This window comes from Eschrichtius robustus, chromosome 6 (genome assembly GCF_028021215.1).
Source record: "Eschrichtius robustus isolate mEscRob2 chromosome 6, mEscRob2.pri, whole genome shotgun sequence".
NCBI lineage: Eukaryota > Metazoa > Chordata > Mammalia > Artiodactyla > Eschrichtiidae > Eschrichtius > Eschrichtius robustus.
The window spans coordinates 138,326,608-138,350,946 of NC_090829.1; the positions used below are offsets into that span (position 1 = coordinate 138,326,608).

A 24,339-nucleotide genomic window follows, 5' to 3' on the forward strand; every position below is an offset into this window, starting at 1 on the left:
TCCGTTTGGGTTTTGCATCCTGTGTTCTTCCCAGAACGTTTGCAAGGTTGCCCTGCCACTCTTTTCATCTGGTTCATGCCTGGGCAACTTTGTCCAGACCATCTCTTTGCTCCGACACATGCAGATATTTTCTCCTTAACCTATTCTTCTCCCCTGTAAGGTACAGCCCAGGGTGGTTCTTCGGATGCCCCTCCCTGAGCCCCTTTTGCAGTCTCTCTGACAACAGGCAACTCCACTGCTTCCAAATGAGATTGGTTTTGCAACCAGCCTCCTGCGTTCTGGTTATACCCTGCAGAAAAAAGACCTGGAGACCAAAGGATCTTATGAAAGACAAGAAATATACTTGCAAAGAAAGTTTGCTAGGGAGTCAAGACTTCAGAAGGAATGGGTAGCCAAATAACAAAAATGCAACAGGTGCACGATGGACAAAATACAAAGGAAAGAAACCACAGGTTTACCAAGTTGTGATGGGCTGTTCACAGTGGGAAACAGCAGTTTTGTCACTTGATTGTGACCACAAGGGTCACGTCATATCTCCTGACAACAGCACTGCAGAAATGAGGGGTAATGGTGTTTTTCATTTGGAGATCAGTAAAGTATGAAAGTGCTGAAGGTTTCACTTATTTGGGGGACCAGGACTACACAGGTGACACTAGTATTTCTGGTCTATAACAGGGTGCAAGGTATTTATTATTCTCGACTCTCTGACTTGCGATGGCAGCCTTGCAAAGTGTCTGTTCAGCTCTCACAACCCTCACATCACTTTTCCATCCACTTTGGGTAGAGGGAAGTCTGAATCCCACCCAGACTGCATTTCACTTCCTCTAGCCGTCTCTATATTGCCTGATTAAATCCCGCATGCTCTTATATTCGTCTCAGACCATAGCTCCTGACATTTTAATGACTCCTTGCCTGGTTCTAAAAACATTTTAATGGCTTTCCATAAGTTTCCTGAATACCTTTCATACTCTGGACTTCTGCAGCCAGCCTCCAGACTCCTGCCAATGATGGGCAGAAGCCCAGGGACCGTAGAGCACTTTCAGGCTCTGCCTGATGGCGTCACAGACAGGAAATGCATGAGTAAACAGGCCAATTCCTTTGATGTCTTCTCTCTTTTTTGTCTCCAGCCATATCCCACCTTGACATTTTTTTGGATCAGCATGTAGCCCACTTAGAAGACCCCTAATTGTAAACTGCTGATCAGAATGGAATTTCTCATTTTTATGGGAAGGTCACTGGGGGCTCTTATTCGATGGTCTGCCATCAAGAGCACCCTCTTCCCAAGAATTCTCTCCCAGACCCATCCCCCCTGCTCTTTCCCCATGTTTGCAGCTGCAGCAGCTGCAAGATGACTCTGTCCTGCTAGCCTCTGTTGACTGCTCCAGCTGTAGACCCTTCCTCTGAAGCGCAGGACCAGCTGGACTGCATCAGGGAACGCTCAGAGCTGCTACTGAGTGGCCACGCCCCCCCACGTGGTCTAAGGAGCAGAGGAAGCCGGGCATAGCCAGAGAAGGAGGAAACTGACTCTCAAGAAAAGCAGTTACAGAGTGGCCCGAAGAGAGATGGCCCCCCTTCTCACAGTGGCACCCATTCCCCAGCTTCAGACCATCCCTGAGATCCTAGGTTCTAAGAGATGCTCTAAGCAACTCTTGTATCCTTTAAAGAAGTTTCCCTTTTCCTTAAGCTGGTTTGAAGTGACTTACTGTTGCTTACAACCAAAAGGAATCTAACAGAAGTGCATGAAAACGTTTCATAGTGTGCTGTACAGGCAAAAATATCATGAAGTGAGAACCCATGGCGTGCCAGTCTGTATGTCACGCTTAATACTCTCCTGACATTGTTTTACATAATTCTCACAACAGTCCTTTGAGGTAGGTATTAATGTCATTTTTTCAAGTGAGGAAATAAAGGCTTGGAGAGGCTGATTAACTTACTCAAGATCACACAGCTAAGAGCCAAGAGTCAGAATTGTATCCACGACTGTCTGACAGAAAAATTCCTTGGTGCCTAGCGCTTGGTACATCCAGCTTCACTATTATGAGTCTAAAGACCACAGGCAACTCCCTTGGTGTAAAAATTAAGGGAGGTGATACATTGAATCTAAGGGATTTGTAAGCCATATGGTTATTAGATCCCCAAACCAGCCTCTGTGTGAACTTTTCCATAAAGTAGATATATGAAATACGGTTTTAAAGTGGCATATTTTATTATTTATTTATTTATTTATTTGGCCGTGCCACGCGGCATGTGGGATCTTAGTTCCCCAACCAGGGATCGAACCTGCACCCTCTGTAGTGGAAGTGTGGAGTCCTAACTACTGGACTGCCAGGGAATTCCCTGAAGTGGCATATTTTAAATGGATTATTTCATACGTGTTTTTAGGCACCAAATGGTGCCAGAGATCCCATCCACATCAGCTTCTCTGTGATACACTCTTCTAGGTTGACACCTGTGTGGGAAACCCAAACACAGCATCAGCTTTAGACCTGGTCTGTAGACTTTGCCCTCACCTACTGAACTGTAACAGGATTGTGACAGCCCAAGAGCCCAAACAGTGATGCAGTGGAGATCAAAGCAGGTGATAATGACGATCCTGACAAAGGTTTACTCGTTACTGCAAGTCAACCGCAAAGTGGGAACAGCATCAACTACAGAACTATGCAAGATTTCTACACAGATGGGTGAAGAGACGGGCTTGGAGGGTGACCAGTATCTGCACATGGAAACTCAGGATGAGTTTCCCTGGGCCAATCTTCCTAATAGGTGGGCCAGCCTGACCCATTTCCTCTGATTTACAGTGCTTTCTTTACTGTCAAGAGGGGTAAAATTCCGATTTAAATTAAATCTGAAGTGCCCTAATTAGTTTGAGTATTATTATGCAAGGAACCTACGCTACTTACATGTCTTAAGCAGATGAACACAGCTCAGTACATCAAGGGTGACAAGACAGCTTGACCCAAGTAAACAGATCCTTGTAAGAATAAACTTTTAAATCTTAGTGCTGTACATTTACATATAATCCTGATTATAAATGGAGTTCTTTTAAGGGTTTACACTACCCTTATTTGTCAAAGTTAATTTATATTAACCTCCCACACACCTGGCATTCTTCAGAGCTAGGTGACCTAACTATAAGGCAAGTGTATTATTTTGTATAAATGCATTAGGACAAAGTTGTACATGGTGGTTTTGGCACAGACAAACTGATTCGCTCTCCTTAATGGTGGGTATAAGCAGTTCTTTTATCTCTGTTAGTTCAATGCCATGTGCAGTGTGGCTAGGATTTGAGAAACCTAAAAAAAAGAAAAGAAACTCACCTGTTTGTCAACTTTGTTTTTGTAAAAATGGAGTTTATCACATCTTCATTAGGAAATCAATTTTCATGAAATTAATTCTTTGTCTTGCAAATGCTCAATCTTTTAGTTTTCTTCTGTTTTTACTTTAAGACCATTCCTAGAATTGACCATTAGAGGATTTACATCTGGGACACTTGGTATATGCCAATTGGGTGGAGATAGAATCAGAATCAGAAGCCTCGCTGGTGAGAGGTCCAGCATCCCAAACTATTAAAACGTTCTTGATGTTTGGGGGGAGGTGATAGATCCCCTTGGGAATCTGATACAAACTCTATACTCTTTCTCCAGAAACATACATAAACACAAAATATTCTACACAATTTCAACGTGTTCATGGACTCCCCACTCCCACCCCCCTCCAAACTCTTTCATGGATGGCCTAGCATTTATGAGCCCCAAACTAGGTCTGAAAATTCCCAGGGGACAGTGAGGGGTTAAATTGTTAGAGGCTTCCATAGAAATCACAACCTCAACAACAGGTGGCACTGCTTTGGTTGGCTGGGAGCCTGAGCTGGTGCAATCAGGATGCTCAGGTGAAATTTGCCTGAGTCCCGTCATCAGGTGCTTCTTGCTCTGCAGCTGTCAGGCCAGGAAGGGTGCGTCTGGACTGTCCAAGTCCGAAGGCTCCTGAGGATGACAGGAAGGGGTTAGAGTTTATCTGGAAACATGAATGCTCTTTAGACTTGATGTGAGGTCTCCTTTCTGAGCCAGAGCCCACATAAAGGAGCTCATTCCAGGAATTATCCACCTCACCTTCTCCGATGCCAAGGGTCGGAAAAGTGCGGCCTGTGGGACCGGCGCACCTTACCAGGGTCCCCAAACCTCCAGCGTCCCGAGCGAGTACAGAAGGGTTCATTTCGCTTCCTCCCCGAGAGTTTGGGTGTAGTCCCGATGGCCAGGTGCCATGGAGCCCACCTTTCTCGGGTCCATCGGTTCTCCTTGCCTGTAACTCCAAACCTCTCCTTGGGCCGGCTGATTCACTGACCGATGTCCCCTTCCATTTGGGTGTGTCGGGGGAAGGCCCAGATGAGAGGCGGAGCCAAACCTCCCCCCAACCTGTGCGATGCCTCCCCAGAAGCAGACCCGCGGCGAGGGCGGGAGCTACTTGTTCTGGCTGCCAGCGACGCCCACCGCCGGGAAGCTGCGGGAGACTTGGGGTGGGAGCCCGGCGCCCTGGAGTCCGCGTTCAGGCCCCGCCCTCGAGGGCTGAGGACCCGCCCCCGGGACCCACCCTGCCAGCCGAGGTACCGCCTCCTGGCCCCGCCCCGCAAGCCAAGGGCCCGCCTTCCGGGCCCTGCCCCGAGCGTCGAGGATACTCCCCGGCCCCTGCCCCACTCACCGAGGGATCACCCTCAGCCCCGCCCCAACGCGCCGAGGGCCCGCCTCTCCGCCCTGCCTCGCCCTGTCCGCAGAGGAGCCCCTCCTTTGGCCGCGCCCCTATGCGCCAAGGGCCCGCCTCCCGGCCCAGCCCTTCTAGGCTCCGCCCCACGCACCGAGGGTCCGCCCTTGTCCCCGCCCCCAAGCGTCTAAGATCCGCTCCCCGGCCCGCCCACTGTCCTGGAGCCGTGGCCGCTGGGGCTCAGGCGCTGCGCTTCCTCCGCCGTCCCGGCTCCCGGCCGCGCCGCAGCAGCCGATCGTTTAACCCTTCGCGTCCAGCTCGGCTCCTCCGCGCCTCGCGTAGGCGCGCCCGCCGAGAAGGCCGCCGCCGCCGGTAAGTCGGGCCGGCGCCTTCGGCCGCCAGGGCGAAGCCGAGGGAGCCGGGGCGTCTCCTCTTGCGGGTCCGCGAGCGGCGGGTGCGTCCTCCCCGGGTGCACAGGGTTCTGGCGGCGCCTTGGAGGCGGGCCCGGTGTGCAGGTGGCTCCCCCGAGCGCGGCCCGGGCCCGCTGGCGCTCACTGCTGCAGTGCGGGGGCGGCCCTAGCGAGGCCGTTAGTGGGCGTGGGCTCCGGCCCCGGCCCCGCAAGGGGCAGCCCGGGAGGCTGAGCGGGGTCCCCTCCCAGTTCCCCCGGCTCCCCGCAGCGAAGGAAGAGCGGCCGGGCCCGGCGCGGCCTCTCGTCTGGCAGGTGGAGGTCAGGTGGGTCACGGCCCGCCCGCTCCTCACCGTGGCCGGTGGATGCCGAAGCCGCGGCTTTGTTTGCTCGCGGTCCTGGTCGGGGAGCAGGGCTAGGGATCGAGACCTTTATAAGATGAAGGCTTTCCTGTTAAGGGAAGACCCCCAAGTCTTCCGGACTGTCCTCAGGAGAAGGGATCCCAGCCGCAGTGCGCGCTCAGCCGCCTGGCCCCTCCGTCTTGCAGGATTGCCGGCTGCTGCCTTCCTGGATGGCTTTTTAGCAACTCAGTGCCGCTGCTTATGGAGGCTGTTACCCTCAGGTGTTTCCCTAACCTGGGACAGCTGCCCGACACTTGGGAGAATCTTTGCAGGATATTTTGGTAAGGCAGTGGAGGCGCTCCTCTCCTTCCAAAGCTTGCTCCCATTATGTGTCTTACGTTTTTGCCACCTCAATTTAATTACCACTCTGAAAGACCCGATTCAAAATCAGGTGCCCTACAGTTGGTCAAACCACTTGCAGATGAGTGTTTCTGTGCTGTGACTAAGGATCATTATCTACTGATAAGTGTTCTGGCTCATGGGAGGGTGACTCTGACACTGTTCACTCACCTATGTTTTCATCTAACTCAGAAACGGTCCTTCGTGTAAACATCTTTAATAATAACTTCTTTTGGATCTAGACAGTTGATTTTTCACTCAAACTTGTTTTCCTAAGAAATTAAGAATGGTTAAGGTGAGAGATTCCCAGCTGACATTTTCCATTTTCTGGCAGATTCATCTGGTCTGATACGCTTGTTTATACGACTACTCCTTTGGGTGTAATTGTTAGTAGGCTGTAGAACTCTATCAGTCTTACTGTGCTATTGAATCTCTCACAGAAAAGGTATCCAGAGTAGATTGCAAAAACATTGTCAAAAGAGCTCTATAAGGGCTGCACTATTAATTTTACCTGTAGCTTAATGTAGTCGAGGCTCTGTGGCACCTGGCTGGCCTGAGCTGGAATCCTAATTCTGCCAGTTGCTTGCTATGTGACCCCAGCAATTTTCTGGAGGGCCTGCTTCCCAGTATCCTCATCTGGAGGCTGATGATACCCATCTCTTAGGACTCTTGTGTGTTGCATGAGAGAAATACATGCAGAAATGATGGATTTGCCAAGCCCCCCCAGAAGACTCGCTTACTAGCATAGTATCAAGTGCCCCATATTTTGAAATAAAGAGCTTGCATATTTCCAAACTTCTCACCAGTGCTGTTAGTTACATTGAATAGTACTTTCTTCTTATAACCAACCATAACATTGAACTGCTCCAGTTACCTGCTCTTACCTGGCTGACGCCTTCCTCACCATGAGCAGTGGTACCCTTTTGCCACCTCCCCTCCTAAACACATGTTATTGCTGACAAGGCTCTCTTCCTGCTTACAAGCGCCCACACCTGTGGACTTTGAGGACGTCTCTGCTGGTAGCTGGGCTTCCTCTGCCCTTCTTGCCAGCATCACTCTGTTACATCAGCCCACCCTCCATCACTGTGTGTGCCGCATTAAATTGAAATTACGTGTTTAGGTATTTCCTCTTTTATTAGGCTCTGAACTGTGAGAGTAGAACCCTGCCTTGTTCATGTTTCTTTCTCCAGTGCGTAGACACCTAATACAGTGAACAGACTGCATGGAGTATTGCAGTGGTTCAGAGACACGGGATTTCAGACCTGTACATTTCCTGGAATTAGAAAAAAAAAGCAAAAAAACTTACGGACTGTTGGGATGTACTAAAGTCTTATCTCTTTACTTGGCAAAACAAACTACACCTCTCATTACCATCCTTGATATTTTCAAAAAGTATGAAGGCTGTTATTTCAGAAAAAGGGGCAGGCCTTTCCAAGAATGAGCAGGCAGTCTTACTGTGTGCCTATGCATAGCACAGTATATTTTTGCAGAGAGGCCCAGCATGTGCAAAGGCTCTGTGGTAGAATGAGTTGTCTTAGGACAAGCAGAGTGCCTTGAGGAGAGAGGCAGGTGGAGCCTTGTAGGCCACAGAGTGGGGTGGGGGGAGTGTGGACTTACTGTAGGCTTAACGGAAAGAGTTTAAACATGGTGGGGAAGTGCTTTATGTTTTAAGAGGACTTGGAGTGCTGTGTGAAAGTACACTGGAGAGGGGCAAGAGTGAAGGAGAACCCTTAGGAAGCTTCTGCAGTCTTGCAGGAGAAAGGTGGCTTGCACAGTGGAGAGTCCACGGGTATTTTGGAAGAAGAGCCAACAGGCCTTGGGTTGAGTGTGACAGGTGAAGAGAAGGAAGAGTCCAGGACGATGTTGAAGTTCCCATAGATGGTGGGGCCACTTTCTGAGGAAAAGAAGAGTGGAGAAGGAGCAGGTTGAGCAGATAGAATCAAGAGCAGAGGGTTTTTTAACACGGAAGCAACTTAAATGTCCAGCTGATGAATGTATAAAGAAGATATGCTGTATATACACACAATGGAATATTACGCAGCCATAAAAAAGAATGAAATAATGCCATTTTTAGCAACGTGGATGGACCTAGAGATTATCATACTAAGTGAAGTAAGTAAGAAAGAGACAAATACTATATGATATCACTTCTATGTGGAACCTAAAATATGACACAGATGAACTTATCTACGAAACAGAAACAGACTCACAGACTTGTGAGTTGCCAAGGGGGAGGGGAGGTAGGGGAGGGTTAGGGTGGCAGTTTGGGATTAGCAGATGCAAACTATTATATATAGAATGGATAAACAATAAGGTCCTACTGTATAACACAGGGAACTATATTCCATATCCTGTAATAAACTATATTGGAAAAGAAAAAAAAAAGAGTAGAGGGTTTTTCAAAAACAGTGTTACTGAGGTATAATTTACAGACCATAAAATTCATTCATTGAAATATACTGTTGAGTGATTTTTAGTAAATTTACAGAGGTGTGCAGACATCACCATAATCCAATTTTAGCACATTTCCATTACCCCCCAAAAGATCCCTTGTGCCCATTTGCAGATACTCCCCTGTTCCTACTCCCCACCCTAGGCAACCACTATCTAATCTACTTGCATCTCTACAGATTGGCCTATTCTGGGCATTTCATATAGATGGAATCATACAGTAAGTGGCCTTTTATGACTGGCTTCTTCCACTAAGCTTGTATTTTCCAGGTTCATCCACCCCGTCACATGTTTCAGGACTCTGTTCCTTCTCATTGCTGAATAGCGTGCCATCGTGTGGCTAGACCACGTTTTGTTGATGGACACTCGAGTGTCTAGCTTGGGACGCACCTGGTTTGAGACACGCGTGCCATATCCGGGTGGAGAAGTCAAGGAAACATTTGCATGAATTTGGGCCTTGCAGGGGGAGGTTCGGGAGGTTATAAATCTGTGGGTCATGAGCATGAAGATGGTATTTGTTAGTTAAAGGAATGGAGAGATCATTGAGGGTAGAGAGAGAGAGAAGGCCCAAGCTTGGTGCCTGGGAATGCCAGCATTTGGCAGTCGTGTAGAGGAGGATGGGCCTGCAGAGAAGGTACAGCAGAGATGTCGGCGGGCCAGAGGAGTGTGGGCACACAGGAAGCTGTTTGGAGAAGGAGGAAGTGGCCTGTTGCACAGTCCTCCTGAGCGGTGAATGAGGAAACAGGGTCCACTGACGTTGGCAACTTGAAAGTTGTGTTGGCCTTAAGAAGACCACAATGGGCCCAGAGCAATTGGAAAGTGAAGTAGAAGATATCATGGGAGTCTTACAACCTCACTGTGGCCAATAAATGAAAGATTGAGGCTTAAAGATCATGTTGTCACTGCAGTTCAGTTTCTTCCGTCTGTGATATCTGGCTTTTTATTTGACTGACTACATGCAGCTTGGTTAGCCAACTAACTCCAACTCAGGGGATTTAATCATGTCACCATTGCTCCGTATTTCTCTCTCCTTTCAGACCACGTACTAGTGAGATACTACTTAGGTTCATAAATCAAACAGGATTGTGTTTGTTTGTGAGTAACAGAAAACTTGATTGAACGGCGGCTTAAACAAATCAGCTCTTATGTGCAGAAAACAGTAAGTCCAGGGGCAGAGCGTCCAGGGTTGGTATGGCACCTTCTTAAAGCCATCTGGGGCCTCAACTGCTCTGTCCTTCCACTTATGCAGGGAAGTCATGCCTTAAAGATGGCTCTTTCCTCGTGGTTGCAAGATGTGGCTTCAGCTCCAACATCAAACCTTTGTTTCAGGCAGAAAGAAGGGGAAAGGAGGAGGACAACAGGCCAGAAGAGGCCCCACCAGCAGCTTCTACTTGTCCAGCACTGTCCTACGGCCTCCTAGCTGTAAGGGAGGCTGGGAACTAGAGTGCCGCCCTGAGCAAAATGAGGGTCCCCTTAGTGTGGAAAAGGGGGCAGGGAATTTGGTGTGGGTGCCTGCCACACTTTAAATAGATCTTAATCAGACGAAGACTAAAGAAGGGAGGCAAGTGGAAACCCTAAGTCATCACTTTTGAGAAAACATTGGAGTATGGAGCTTGGCGACAAGTCAAGGGAACGATTCGACATTTCCACGCCTTGTGGAGTGCTTTTCAGAGCTGTAAGTTGTTTGAATAGACTGATGGCTTGACCTTCAGATTTTTTTTTTTAAATGAAGGAGTAAAAACAAAACCTAAGCATGAATTTCTATATGTTATAATGTATAAATGATGGATGTTTTCAAAAAGGCAAATCTGCAGCATCTCACGTTGTTTCCTTTTGTCACATTGAGGATGAAAAGAAAAGGAAATGGTTGCTTTTGGCATCGGGCTCAGGCAGTCGATGTCTCAGGCTTTGCAGTAGCTGCAGTGGTTCATATATAATGAATGCATCTAGCCACAGGAAAAAAAAAAAGAAAGAAAGAATCCATCAAAGAATATACAAGGGCCAGAATAAAACGATGACTGCTTGGGCCCTGGTGTGACACACCTCCATTCAGACTCCTCACCCAGGGGCATAGAGCTGTCGGGGGCCTGGCAGATAATTGGCACTTAGTAAATGAATAGGCACGTGGTGGGTTTCTGCCACCACTGCTGTCAGACGCTTCACCCTTAGGTCCTTTTTTTCCCTCCTGGTCTTCTTGTAGAATATTTCCAATCCTCTCTCCGAGTCTAGTTGTAGAGGATTGGATTGCTAAACCAACTGTTCAATTAAGACCATAGATCTGCTTTTCCTTAGGTTTTGTAAATGCCCTGTGCCAGGAGGGACCGCCTGCGCTGAGAATCACCAGTCAGCAACAACGTGCAGTGAGCCACTTTGTGACTTTGTTCCGAGAATTCATTTTGTCCATTGAGTGGAACCCTAGCGTTTTACTTCTTTCTGCCCTGTCCATTTGTCTCCCTCAGAGTCCAGGAGGGCCGGAACCGTTTATCTCTTATCTACCATTGTGCCTGGCTCAGCGGCCTTGCTAAATATTTGAGTTGGATCGCCCAGCACGTTTGTGCATAGGAACGTTTGTGGCCGCGTGTCCTCTGGGGCTCTGGGCTGGGAACGCTTTTCATCCTCGAAGAGCTGCCTCATTTGTTTACTCTCTGATTCCCTCTTAGATACCTTCTCTACTGCGAGAATGTAAGATGGATCCAGAAGAGCAGGAGCTATTGAATGATTACAGATACAGAAATTACTCTTCTGTGATTGAAAAGGCTTTAAGAAATTTTGAGTCCTCCAGCGAATGGGCGGATCTCATATCCTCACTGGGCAAGCTCAACAAGGTATGTGGGGCAGGGAGTGTTTGGATTGCAGGGAGGCGGGGACACAGCTGTTCTTTTATTGTTTCAAGGACTTGTCTTTTTAATATTACACTACATGCTGATTACAGCCATTAGATAAGAAGAACCACCCATAATTCTGTCACCCAGAGTTACCCACTATTAACCTATTGGTGTACGTACGTCCCCTTTCAGCCCTTTTTTTCTGAGCATAGACATATAGTGTGGATATAGTCGATAGAACAGCTGAACAGTCTTTTTTCTCAACAATATTTACGTCTGAACAAGATAAATTTATAAATTATCCAGTTATTCAAAGATGAATTGTCCTTCGTGTACTGCTTAGCATTTTGATGGCTTTTTCTTCTCCAGTCTACTTTTTCACCATTTTAGTGCAGACTGGTAACTCCTAGAAGAATAAAGGATGAAATAATTATGGAAATCTGCCCAGAAATTGTGCATGTGTTTGGACGAGGGAAAACGGGTTGCGTCTAAGAAAACCAAAACCGGTCGCATGTGGGCTTGACCTCGTGTTCTGTGGATGGGGACCGTTGTATTTTTCCATCCTGCCCAGAAGGAGGGTGACACAGTGATGCCCAAGCACTCAGGTGACCACTGTGACCTGTAGGAAGAAGATACCTGGGCTCGAAGAGGCTGTGCCTGGCTCCGTTACTGTCTGGCCAGGGCTCCTGGCTGTGATACCTGACTTTGGAGCCCGAGTGCCATATGGGAGCTGGGAGATGCCCAGCCTAGTCTGGGAGGTCCCCATTCCCCAGGTCACACACACCAGGGGACTCTAACAAACCTCGCTAAAGAGAAAGAATTTGTCCGTTTACCTCTTCAAGAGACCAGGGTAGGGGGAGTGAGAACGCCAGCAGCCTGACCACGGGGGCAGCGCCTGGGCAGCCGTCCAGCACCAACCGCCTGAAGGCAGCTATCAGCACCCACAGATGGCAAAGAGGAGACAGGCAGTTATTACAGGCAGTGGTCGGGAAACTGCACGGTCTCGGCAAAGTGTATTTACAACATGTGAACATCACGGCTGGTGCTGGCTGGGGTGGAGACGTGTAATAAAACAGCAAATAAGAGCTTGAGAGTGCTTTGGCTGTAGAGCTCTGACTCGGGACTTTTTCTAGCTGAAGATAACATTCACTGTCTTAAACGAAGGTGGGTTGCCTTTTCAGGGGAAAGCGAGAAGCCCTGGAATGGGACTTGGACAGATTCGGGTTCTTTTAGATGTTTCTCTGTTTTAGTACTTGACTCTCCTGGAATCTAAAAACAGCATACTTTTGGGGAGAGGGGGGGTGTGTTCATTATTTTTTTGTTGAATTAAAATTCATGTAACATAAAATTTACCGTTCAGCCATTTTAAGGTGTACAGTTAAATGGCTTTTAGTACATTCATGATGTTGTGCAGCCATCACCACTATCTAGTTCCAGGACATTTTCACCTCCCCAAAGGAAACCCTGTCCGTTACTCCCCTTCCCCTGTCCCTGGCAACCACTAATCTACTTCCTGTGTCTATGAATATTTCATACAAAAGGATTGGTACAATAACGTCGTATTTTGTGTTGGGCTTCTTTCACTTAGCATGTTTCCAAGGTTCATGCACGTTGTCGTGTGTACCAGTACTTCATTGCTTTTTATGGCCGAATAATGTTCCATTGTATGAATAGACCACATTTTGTTTATCCATTCATCAGCTGGGTTTCTACCTGTTGGCTCTTGTGAATAGTACTGTATGGATATTCATATACAAGTTTTTGTTTGAACACTATTTTCATTTCTTTCGGGTCTATACCTAGGAGTAGAATTACTCAGTCACGTGGTCATTCTATATTGAACTTATTGAGGAACCACCAAACTGTTTTCCTCAGTGGCTGCCGCATTTTACATGCCCACCAGCAATGTATGAAGGCTCCAATTTCTTCTCAGTCTCAGTAACACTTATTTTCAGGGTTTTTTTTGATGATAGCTATCCTAGTGGGTGTGAAGTGGTATTTTGTGATTTTGACTTGCGTTTCCCTAATGACTAAAATTTTGAGTATCATTTCATTTACTTATTGGCCATTTGTATATCTTCCTTGGAGAAATTCCTATTCAAGTATTATGTCCATTTTTTAACTATGCTATTTGTCTTTTTGTTGTGATTTGTAAGAGTTCCTTATATCAGTACATTCTGGATACTGGTCCTTTACTGGATATATGATTTGCAGATATTTTTTTCCCATTCTTTAGGCAGTCTTTTCACTTTTTTGATAGTGTCTTTTGATGCATAAAATTTTTAAATTTTTGATGAAGTCCAATTTTTCTGTTTTTTCTTCTGTTGCTTGTACTTTTGGTGAATATCTAAGAAACCATTGCCAAATCCAAGATCATGGAGATTTACCGCTGTGTTTTCTTCTAAGAGTTTTATAGTTTTAATTCTTACATTTAGGTCTTTGATTCGTTTTAATTTGTGTTTTCGTGTTTTGTTTTTGTTTTTTTGTTTTTCATAGATGAATATCAAGTATGTAGTAAGGATAAAATTAACTCTTAGCACACCTGCAATTCAAACATGTAAAATTAAACAATCTACCATTGGGAAATGCAAACAACATATGTGCCAAAACTTCTAAAAAATACATGATAAACACAATAACCATATTATTGTATATAACCAGAGATATTAGATATCTCTGGGATGGAAGGGGGGTGGGTTTGGGGCAAGTGCATGCATTCTGATGTTCTGGAAACATTTTTTTTTTCTTTAAATTTAATTTTTTATTTTATATTAGAGTATACTTGATTTACAATGTTGCATTAGTTTCAGGTGTATAGCAAAGTGATTCAGTTATACATACACATATATCCATTCTTTTTTAGATTCTTTTCCCATATAGGTTATTTCAGATTATTGAGTAGAGTTCCCTGTGCTATACAGTAGGTCCTTGTTGATTATCTATTTTATATATAGTAGTGTGTATATGTTTATCCCAAACTCCTGATTTATCCCTCCCCCCACCTTTCCCCTTTGGTAACCATAAGGTTGTTTTTGAAGTCTGAGTCTGTTTCTGTTGTGTAATTAAGTTCATTTGTATCATTTTTTTTTAAGATTCCACATATAAGTGATATCATATGATATTTGGCTTTCTCTGTCTGACTTACTTCACTTAGTATGATAATCTCTAGGTCCATCCATGTTGCTGCAAATGGTATTATTTCATTCTTTTTTACAGCTGATATTCCATTGTATATATGTACCACATTTTCTTTATCCATTCCTTTGTCGATGGACATTTAGGTTACTTCCATTGTCTTGCCTATTGTAAATAGTGCTTCAGTGAACATTTCGGTGCATGTATATTTTCTTTTCTTTTTTTTTCTGGCCATGCTGTGTGGCATGCAGGATCTTAGTTCCCCGACCAGGGATCAAACCCGTGCCCCCTGCATTGGAGAGGACAGTCTTAACCACTAGACCGCCAGGGAAGTCCCCCACCCCCTTTTTTTGCATGTACCTTTTCGAATTATGGTTTTCTCAGGGTATATGCCCAGTAGTGGGATTGCTGGGTCATATGGTAGTTCTGTTTTTAGTTTTTTAAGGAACCGCCATACTGTTCTCCATAGTGGCTGTATCAATTTACATTCCCACCAACAGTGCAAGAGGGTTCCCTTTTCTCCACACCCTCTCCAGCATTTATTGTTTGTAGACTTTTTGATGATGGCCATTCTGACTGAGTTAATTTTTGTACATGGCGTGAGGTGGGGCTCCAACTTCATTCTTTTGTGTGGAAATCCAGTTGTTTTGCACGTGCAAAGCCATCTGTTGAAGAGACTGTTCTTTTGAAGGGTCTTGGAATCCCAATTAACTATAGAGAGATGGATTTAATTCTGGACTTTCATTTTTTTCCATTGATTTATATGTTTATCCTTATGCCAATACCACATGTTTTGATTATTGTAGCCTTGTAGTAAGTTTTGAAGTGGGGAAGTAAGAGTCCTTCTACTTTGTTGTTCTTTTTCAGAATTGTTCTGGATTCCTTGAAATTCCATATGAATTTTAGGATCAGCTTGTCAATTTCTGCAAAAAAGCCAAGTGGGATTTTGATAGGGATTGCATTGATTCTGTAGATCACTTTGGGGAGTATTGCCGTATTAACAATATTGTCTTCTAATCCATGAACGCAGAATGTCTTTCCATTTATTTAGGAACACGTATATTTTGAGGTAGGTAAAATTATAAACTTGGAAAGTGCAGTTCTTGAGCATTGAGGTATTCTGTGAAACAGGCTTTGTTTCAGTGTACCTGAAAAACTTTCAGAAACGTTTAATCATTTTAACCCAACCCAGGTTATTGAGTACAGTTGAATCTTTCTTTAAGGAAGAAAGCTTTGAAAGCGTTAGCCATTCATTCTTTCAGTGGCCATCTGAGTGCCTAAAATGTGCCAGTAGGTGCCAGGGTGCAGCAGAGAGCAAAATTGACAAGACCGTGCCCTCATTCTGGTGGGGATGGGGGAAGCTGGATGATAAAATATACGAGTTGATAGGTGGTGTTGAGTGCTGTGGGAACCGTGAAGAAGGGAGGGGAGGGTGAGTGTTGCTGAGACGGTGCCGTTGGAACAAGCACAGAGGCTCTGGTGTGTCTGAGGCCAGGGAGGTTGTCACAGAGCAGGCGAGGGATGGGGAGAGTGTAGGAAACGAGGCTGCAGAGGAAGGGGGTAGGGAGGACATCTGATCTTGTTGGTCCTTTAAAGCTGGAGTCTGACAGTGGCCCCTGAGTTGGGGGCGGCTGCCCAGCAGAGTGGCACAGCCTGGCTTCCCTTTTAGGTGCTAGAACCATTTCCAGCTGCTCTACTGGGTGGGGTCGGGCAGAAGCAGGGAGACCATTTAGGAGCTGTTGCTGTAACGTAGGTGGGCCAGCAGGGACGTGTTTGGATTCTGAATGTCCTTTGAAGGCGTTGCTAACAGGCTTCGTTCGCGGAGTGGATGTGGGACATAAGGGGGAAAGAGGAGTCCAGTACGACTTGCAGGTTTCTGCCAGGTTTTTGGCTTGAGAAGCTGAAAGGATGTGATAGGGAGACTGGGGAGCAGGGGCCCCGTGGGCTGGGCGGGGAGACCAGGGGCTCCCGCTGGAAGGTGTTAGTTTGAGCGTCTGGAAGATGTTCCAGTGTGACGTCCATGGGCTGTGGGATACGAGTTGTATTGGATGAGTTTAAAAAGACAACTTTTTGTTGTCAGCCAGTTCCATGTAACCCCGCTCCTGTGTCCTCTTTGCTCCAGCTTCCTGTCCTCTGCTGCAGTGATTAGGTAATGAGGGTGAGCAGTCCCCTTGATGAATTTGCAAGATGTCGGTGGGATGAGGGCGACACCGTCATCTGTCCCCACCCCCCCAAGCCTTGCCGATGGCAGCTGACCTCCGTAGAGAGCGCACTGTGTGCTGAGGACCTGGTGTGCATCCTTGTATAGACTTACAGCATGTCTTGAGGTTGGACCCAGACTAAGCAACTTGTGCAGGATCATAGCTGGCAAATAGCAGAGGGAGGACCCAGACCCTGTCTGCCGGCCTCCAGCACCGTGCTCTGGAGCAGGACCCCCAGCTGTTTCATGTCAGTATCTGTGGCTCACATAAGGGGTCAGGGATGTACCTCTTTGCTTTCTTCATTAGCCAAACGAGGCAGATCTGATTATTAGCCCCATTTTACTGGTGAAGTTAACTAACTTGCCCCATGTCATATGGCTGCTCAGTGGTTGTTAGGGGTTGAATTGTGTCCTCCAAAATAGACCCATCCTAACCCCCAGTATCTCAGAGTGTGGCCTTACTTGGAGATCTGATCTTTACAGAGCCAGTCAAGTTAAGATGAAGTCATTATCCAGTATGACTGTATCCTTATAAAAGGGGGAAATTTGGACACAGACACAGACATGCAGAGCGGGAAGACGCCATGAGAGGATGAAGGCAGAGATCTGGGTGATGCAATTAAAAGCCAAGGAATACCAAGATTGCCAGCAAACTGCCAGAGGCTAGAAGAGCAGTCTGGAGCAGATTGTCCCTCACAGCCTCCGAAGGAACCGGCCTGCCGACACCTTGATCTCAGACTCCTGGCCTCCATTTCTGTTGTTGTAGGCCTCCCTGCGGGTGGTGCTTTGTTGCAGAAACCCTAGCAAACTGATACAGTGGTAGAACCAACGTATACTGAACACTTAGGTGCTTGGGAGCCAGCACTGAATACACGGTTCCTGCTCTCATGGAACATAAGGCTCTGCTGGTAGCAGACAGACAGCGAATAAATACGTGCCGCCGGGTGCTGAATGCTAAGAAGAGAAGTTAACGAGGAGAGCTGGTAGCAAGGAAGGAGGATGGGTTGCTAGCTCAGACAGGGACGGCTCTCTGATAATGTGACATTTGAGATTTGAGCAGAGGCCTGGATGCGTCGAGCTAGCTGGTGGGGAGGCCATCTGGGGCACGGGCCTGAGTCCAGGGTCTGGCATTGGGCGGGCGTGGCTGGAGAGGAGAGGTGATAGGGGATGAGGGAGGAGAGGTAGCCAGGGCAGGTCAACGGCTTTCTCCTGCGGTGGAGGGACGCCACTGAGCTCCCAGGAAGGCTCTGAGCAAGGTGACCCATCGCTGCGTTTCTCAGTAGAGGAATCCCTCTGGCCGATGCGTGGGGAATGAGCCTGATCGCGGGAGGCTGTGGGTGGGAGCGGGCAGCCTCAGCACCCGGATCAGAGTTACTGGACGTGGAGGGTTTGGGAAGGTGCTGGAGAGAGCGAGCCTTGATCAGCTTAGCGATCACTTGCTTCTGGGAGACTCGTGACTTCTGCATTCAAGGGTACCTGATAGGAGTTGGTGTGAATAAAAAATTTTCTTAAGGCTTTTGTGATGCTTAGACTTCTTGGACTCTTGTGTGGACACAGAAATTCAGTGAGTAAATTAGTGACGAATTAGTAAAAAATGCAAGCAGAAACAATATCTTGGTGTGCAAAGTTAGGTGCAGTTGTGTTCTAATTAAGGTGGACGATTGCAAGTTACAAAACATAAACCGTATACTCAACAGCAGAAGTGCATCCGGCTCAACTTGACAAGAGAAAACTGAGCCCCAAGAGGTCTTGGTTTGTCAGACTATAGACAGGTTCTAATTGTATTGTTTCTAAAACTTGCTAAACTTTCAGTATCATTTTTAGAATCTTTCTGTATTATGGAAAAGTTTATCTTTTATAGTTTTATGTGTATCAACCTGAATAGGGTAATTTTTGCTTCATTGTTTATCTGAGACTTCAAGCTGTCACCTTTCACTGATCATTTTTAGATAAATTTTAATCAAATGCATTTGAGCCCTATGAACCCAACCACTGTACCAAGCCTGGGGCACAACTTTGATTATGGAAATGAAGGATAGTTTATTTAAACCCTGTACATTTAAAAAACCTTAGCACTAAAGCTTCTTTTTTTTTTTTTTTTTTAAAGATTTATTTATTTTATTGATTGATTGATTGCTATGTTGGGTCCTAGTTTCTGTGCTAGGGCTTTCTCTAGTTGCAGCAAGCGGGGGCCACTCTTCATTGTGGTGTGCAGGCCTCTCACTATCGTGGCCTCTCCCGTTGCGGAGCACAGGCTCCAGACGTGCAGGCTCAGTAGTTGTGGCTCACGGGCCTAGTTGCTCCGCGGCATGTGGGATCTTCCCAGACCAGGGCTTGAACCTGTGTCCCCTGCATTAGCAGGCAGATTCTCAACCACTGCGCCACCAGGGAAGCCCACTAAAGGTTCTTTAAAAAAAAAAAATCGTAATGGTTCTGAATGAACCACGTTTTTTGGGGGTTTTTTTTTGCTGCTTTTATTCAGTATCCCACTATTTCACAAAATGGCCAGATAGCAGGTGACATGAGTAGCAAGGGAGATAGGTCTTGGGTGTTGTTAAGTGTTTCATCTTCTAAAGTCTTAACGCGTAATGACAAGCACCTGCTTTTTAAAGCAGAGCCTCCTTGTTGCGGCATGATGGGAAGAAGGTGGCCGGAGCTCGGAGACCAGGTGAACTGTTCTAGCTCTTTACAGATCAGCTCCAAGACCTCGTCTACCTAAAAACTTGATGAGTTTCACCTGGATCCTGATGTTTACCCGAGCCCTTATAACTGCTTCTCTTTTAAATAACATTAGTTCAGATAAAGCCTCTTTAGTTTGGGGTCTTTGTTAGTTTGCTAGGGCTGCCATAACAAAATACCACAGACTGGGTGGCTGCAAGAACAGAAATTGATTTTCTCGAAGGTCTGGGGGCCAGAAGTCCAAGATGAAGGTGTCGGCAGATTTGGTTTCTTCTGAGGCCTCTCTCTTTGTCTTGCTGACGGCTGCTTGTCGCTGTGTCCTCTTCTCTTTGTGTATCTGTGTCCTTATCTCCTCTTAGAAGGCCACCAGTCAGTCATATTGGACACCACCTATATGACCCCATTGTACCTTGGTCACCTCTTTAAGGACCCTGTCTCCAAATACATCCACATTCTGAGGTACCAGGGGTCAGGGTTTCAACATATGAATTTTGGGGGCACAGTTCAGCCCATAACAGGGTGTGATAATGAACTGCAATTTGTCTCTCCACATATCAACTGTTTAAAAAAGTTCATTTCTGGTGGAAGCCCAGGTGGCTTTTCATCACGTGCCTCATGGAAGAGTAGAGCGTTATTTATTAATCTTTTTTTTTTTACTGCCCTGGAGCACTGTGAAGAACTTCAGCTCTTGTGTGTGTAGTAATACAAGATGTGCCCGGAATTTCCGAGTCCCTCAGGGCAGCCTTCCCGACTGCCTTAGTGCACTGGGGCTGCTGTAACAATACCACAGCCTGGGGGGCTTATCAACAACAGACATTTATTTCTCACTGTTCTGGAGGCTGAAGTCAAGGTCAAGGTGTAGGCAGATTCAGTGTCTGGTAAGGGCCCTCTTCCTCGTTCACAGCTGGCTGTCTTTGGTCGTGTCCTCACGTGGTGGAAGAGGCAGGGATCCCACTCTCCAGGGCTCCAGCCTCATGACCTAATCACCTCCCAAAGGCCCACCTCCTAAGACCATCACACTGGGGGACACAGACATTTAGACCATGACCCTCATGACTTGTGCCCCACCTGACTGCACCTCAGCAGCTCTGCACCAGCTTCTTTGTGGGGCTGTTTGCGGGGTGTCTTTTAGGGGAGTTCAGCCCTCCAGGTTGGGCTTCCCCATCTGTCTCCCTGTGAGGACCCTTGCAGTCCTCCTCCCACTGAGACACAGTCGAAACTGCTGCCCGTGATCCCTGCTGGACCAGACTCTGCTTAGCAAGTGAGCTGGAGTCAGGCCATGAGCCCCTCTCAGCCCACGTGATGCCTGCTTCCATCTTGTCGACTCACTTTTGGGCCCCCATATGGTAGAGAAATGGTGTCTCAGTTTAGGGCATTTATTTTAGTCATTTTCCAGCAACCTATGCTGCTGTCTGGGGTGGTGACCTTGAGGGTAGAAGGTGTCACATAAATGGGGTGTCAGGGTCATATTGGAAAGACATGGGCCTAAATGCCTTCTGAGAAGAGACCAAACTTAAAGGATGTTGTTGGCAATTAGTGACTCCTTTCACTTGTAAATAAAGTAGATCCTGGACCTCTGCAGGGGAGTGGTGAGCACAGGGCCCATTTGTTTCTGGCGGTGTTCTGATCTTCCTGGCCCCGGGGCTTGAGAGGTGCAGCTAATGGAACTCCCGTTCCTAATGCGTGAAGCCTGCCCCATCCTGTGCCACTGTCCTGTCATCCTTCTTTTGGTGGGTGATGCCCTAGGTGGCATCATTGCTTCTTACCCTACCCCAGGTTCTCCGGAAGGAGCTGAGAACTGGCAAGCGCTTTGCTGTTCAGGGTTGAGAGAATGGCCTCACCGTGAGCCACTCAAACACCATAAGGCTGACATGGTCCTGCTGGAAAAGAGCATTTCTTTTTGCTGAAGGGAGTCTGATAGGCTTCCAATAATTGATAGCTAGGATACTCTATTTATTTTGCATCTGAGCCAAGGATTTTTTTTTTTTTTTTTTTTTTTTTTGCTGGTCTTCCTTTCAGATCTGCTGGAGGGATGGAAATAGTCCAGATCTGGACAGGTGAATTAGTCTTCCAGTAATCTTATGACAAAAGCTCATCTGAAAAAAAAAAAAATAAGGCTCATCTAGCAGAAGTGAGTTTATGGATAAGGAAAAGGGCAGTGGTTTCCTTGCGTGTTATAAACACTATCAAAAAAGCTAAGAAACCAGAAATATCATGTCAGGACTGAACTGTGTTGTCCCCCCCAATCCCTGCCTCAGCCACTAAATGTATACGTCAGAGCACCCCCTAGTGTGACCGTATCTGGAGATAGGGTTTTCAGGAGGTAAGGTGAAATGAAGTCATAAGCGTGGGGTCCTAATCCAATAGGACTGTGGCCTTAGAAGAGCGAGCTCTCTCCCCTCCACATGAGGACACAGCGAGAAGGCACCGTCTACAAACCAGGAGGAGAGCTGAGTCAGTCGGTACCTTGATCTGGGACTTCCAGTCTCCAGAATGGTGAGAAACACATTTCTGTTGTTTAAACCACCCAACCTGTGGTATTTTGTTACGGCAAACTAATACAGAAGGAAATAAGTTTAAGCTGGGCTATTTTTCAAAAAGGACGACTGATTGAACATGAACACCAATATACAAGCTTGCATCTGAGCAGGCATTCCCATTTATTTATCTTTTTAAATGGTCTTCTCTTTTTTCCCTTTTTTTTTTTTTACAACTTTGCTGTACAATAAACTACACGTATATAAAGTGTATAATGGAGGAGTTCTGACGTGTGGGTATCCCTATGAAACCATCACCGTATAAGATAATGAGCATGTATCCGTCACCCCAGAAGTTTCTTCCTGGCCTTTTGTGGTCCCTCCTCCCTCCCTCCCCCCTCCCCCCCATCCCCAGGCCACTGCTGATCTGCTTTCTATCACCATCGACTAGTTTGCATTTTCCAAAATTTTATATAAACAGACTCATACAGTATATACTTTTTTTTTTTTTTTTCCTGGTCTGCCTTCTTTCGCTCAACCAAGCTATTCTGAGAGCCATCTAAGTCCTATGTATTGATAGTTTTTGCCTTTTTACCACTGAGTAGGATTTTATGGATATACACCATTTATTTATCCATCTGCCTGTTAATGGACATCGAGTTGCTTCCAGGAGGTATATATTTAACTTTAAAAAACTGCCAAATTGTTTTCCAAAGTGTCATTTTACACCACACCAGCAGTTACGAGAACTCCAGTTCTTCCATATTCTTGCCAACACTTGGTATGGGCAGTCTTTTTTTTTAAATTGAAGTATAGTTGATTTCCAATATTTTATTAGTTTCAGGTGTACAACATAGTGATTCAGTATTTTTACAGATTATACTCCATTAAAAGTTATTACAGGATAATGGCTCTAATTCCCTGAACTGTACAATATATCCTTGTTGCTTATCTATTTTATACATAATAGTTTGTATCTCTTAATCCCATACCCCTAATTTGCCCCTCACCCTTTTCCTCTTCCCTTTGGTAACCACTAGTTTGTTTTCTATATCTGTGAGTCTGTTTCTGTTTTAGGTATACATTCATTTGTATTTTGTTTAGAGTCCACATATAAGTGATATCATAACACTTGTCTTTCTCTCTGTCTGACTTATCTCACTAAGAATAATATTCTCTAGGTCCATCCACATTGCTGCAAATGGCAGAATTTCATTCTTTTTTACGGTTGAGTAATATTGCATTGTGTGTATATATGTGTATATATCATTGTGTGTATATATGTGTGTGTATATATATATATACACACACACACACCACATCTTCTGTATCCATTCGTCTGTTAATGGGCATTTAGGTTGCTTCCATGTCTTGGCTATTGTAGACAGTGCTGCTGTGAACATTGGGGTGCATGTATCTTTTCAAATAAGTGTTTTTATTTTTTCCAGCTATATACTCAGGAGTAGAATTGCTGGATCATATGGTAACTCTGTTTTTAGTTTTAGTTTAGGGACCTCCACACTGTTTTCCATAGTGGCTGCACCAACTTACATTCCCACCAACGATATATGAGGGTTCCCTTTTCTCCACATCCTAGCTAGCATTTATTTGTAAACTTTTTGATGATAGCCACTCTAACAGGTATGAGGTGGTACCTCATTGTGGTTTTGATTTGAATTTCTCTAATAATTAGCAATGTTGAGCATCTTTTCGTGTGCCTGTTAGCCATCTGTATGTTTTCTTTGGAAAAATGTCTGTTGAGGTCTTCTGCCTGTTTTTTTGATTGGGTTGTTTGTGGGTTTGTTTTTTTTTTTGTTCTTGTTTTTTTTGATATTGAGTTGTCTGAGCTCTTTGTATATTTTGGATATTAACCTCGTGTCACTGATGTCATTTCCAAATATTTTCTCCCATTCTGTAGGTTGTCTTTTTGTTTTGTTGATGGTTTCCTTTGCTGTGCAAAAGCTTTTAAGTTTAATTACATCCCACTTGTTTATTTTTGCTTTTATTTCTTTTGCCTTAGGAGGCAGATCCAGAAAAATATTGGTTTGATTTATGGCAGAGTGTTCTGCCTATGTTCTCTTCTAAGAGTTTTACAGTTTCAGGTCTTTACATTTAATCCATTTTGGTCTTTAATCCATTTTGAGTTTATTTTTGTATATAGTGTGAGGTAATATTCTAATCTCATTGTTTTACATGTGGCTGACCAGTTTTCCCAGCAACACTTATTGAAGAGACTGTCTTTTCTCCCTTGTATATTCTTGCCTTCTTTGTCATAGATTAATTGACCATAGGTGCGTGGGTCTATTTCTTGGCCCTTTATTCTGTTCCATGGATCTGTGTGTCTGTTTTTGTGCCAGTACTATGCTGCTTTGATTACTGTAGCTTTGTAGTATAGTCTGAAGTCTGGGAGGGTGATTCCTACAGCTTTGTTCTTTTTTTCTCAGGATTGCTCTGGCAATTCAGGGTCTTTGTGGTTCCATATGAATCTTAGGATTATTTGTTCTAGTTCTGTGAAAAATGTCCTGGGTAACTTGATAGGGATCATATTCAATCTGTAGATTGCTTTGGGTAGTATGGCCATTTTCACAATATTAATTCTTCCAATCCAAGAGCACGTGTTATGGCAGTCTTTTCATTTCTGCCATCTTAGTGTAGTAGTATCTCCCTATGGCTTTTGCATTTCCCAAATAACTAATGATCAGAAAGTTAGTTCAGGGGACTTCCTTGGTT

General features: G+C 45.6%; 1 protein-coding gene across 3 annotated transcripts in view; it reads left to right on the forward strand.

Annotated features, from left to right (window-relative positions):
* Positions 1 to 4,925: 4,925 nt before the first annotated feature.
* Positions 4,926 to 24,339, forward strand: part of DOP1B (DOP1 leucine zipper like protein B) — a 107,694-nt gene continuing 88,280 nt past the window's right edge. For all 3 annotated transcript variants that reach the window (XM_068547040.1, XM_068547041.1, XM_068547043.1), the window contains exons 1-2: positions 4,926 to 5,067; positions 10,954 to 11,118. In XM_068547040.1, the coding sequence (XP_068403141.1) occupies positions 10,981 to 11,118 (138 nt within the window). In that variant the 5' untranslated portion in view covers positions 4,926 to 5,067; positions 10,954 to 10,980. The remainder of the gene's footprint in view (positions 5,068 to 10,953; positions 11,119 to 24,339) is intronic.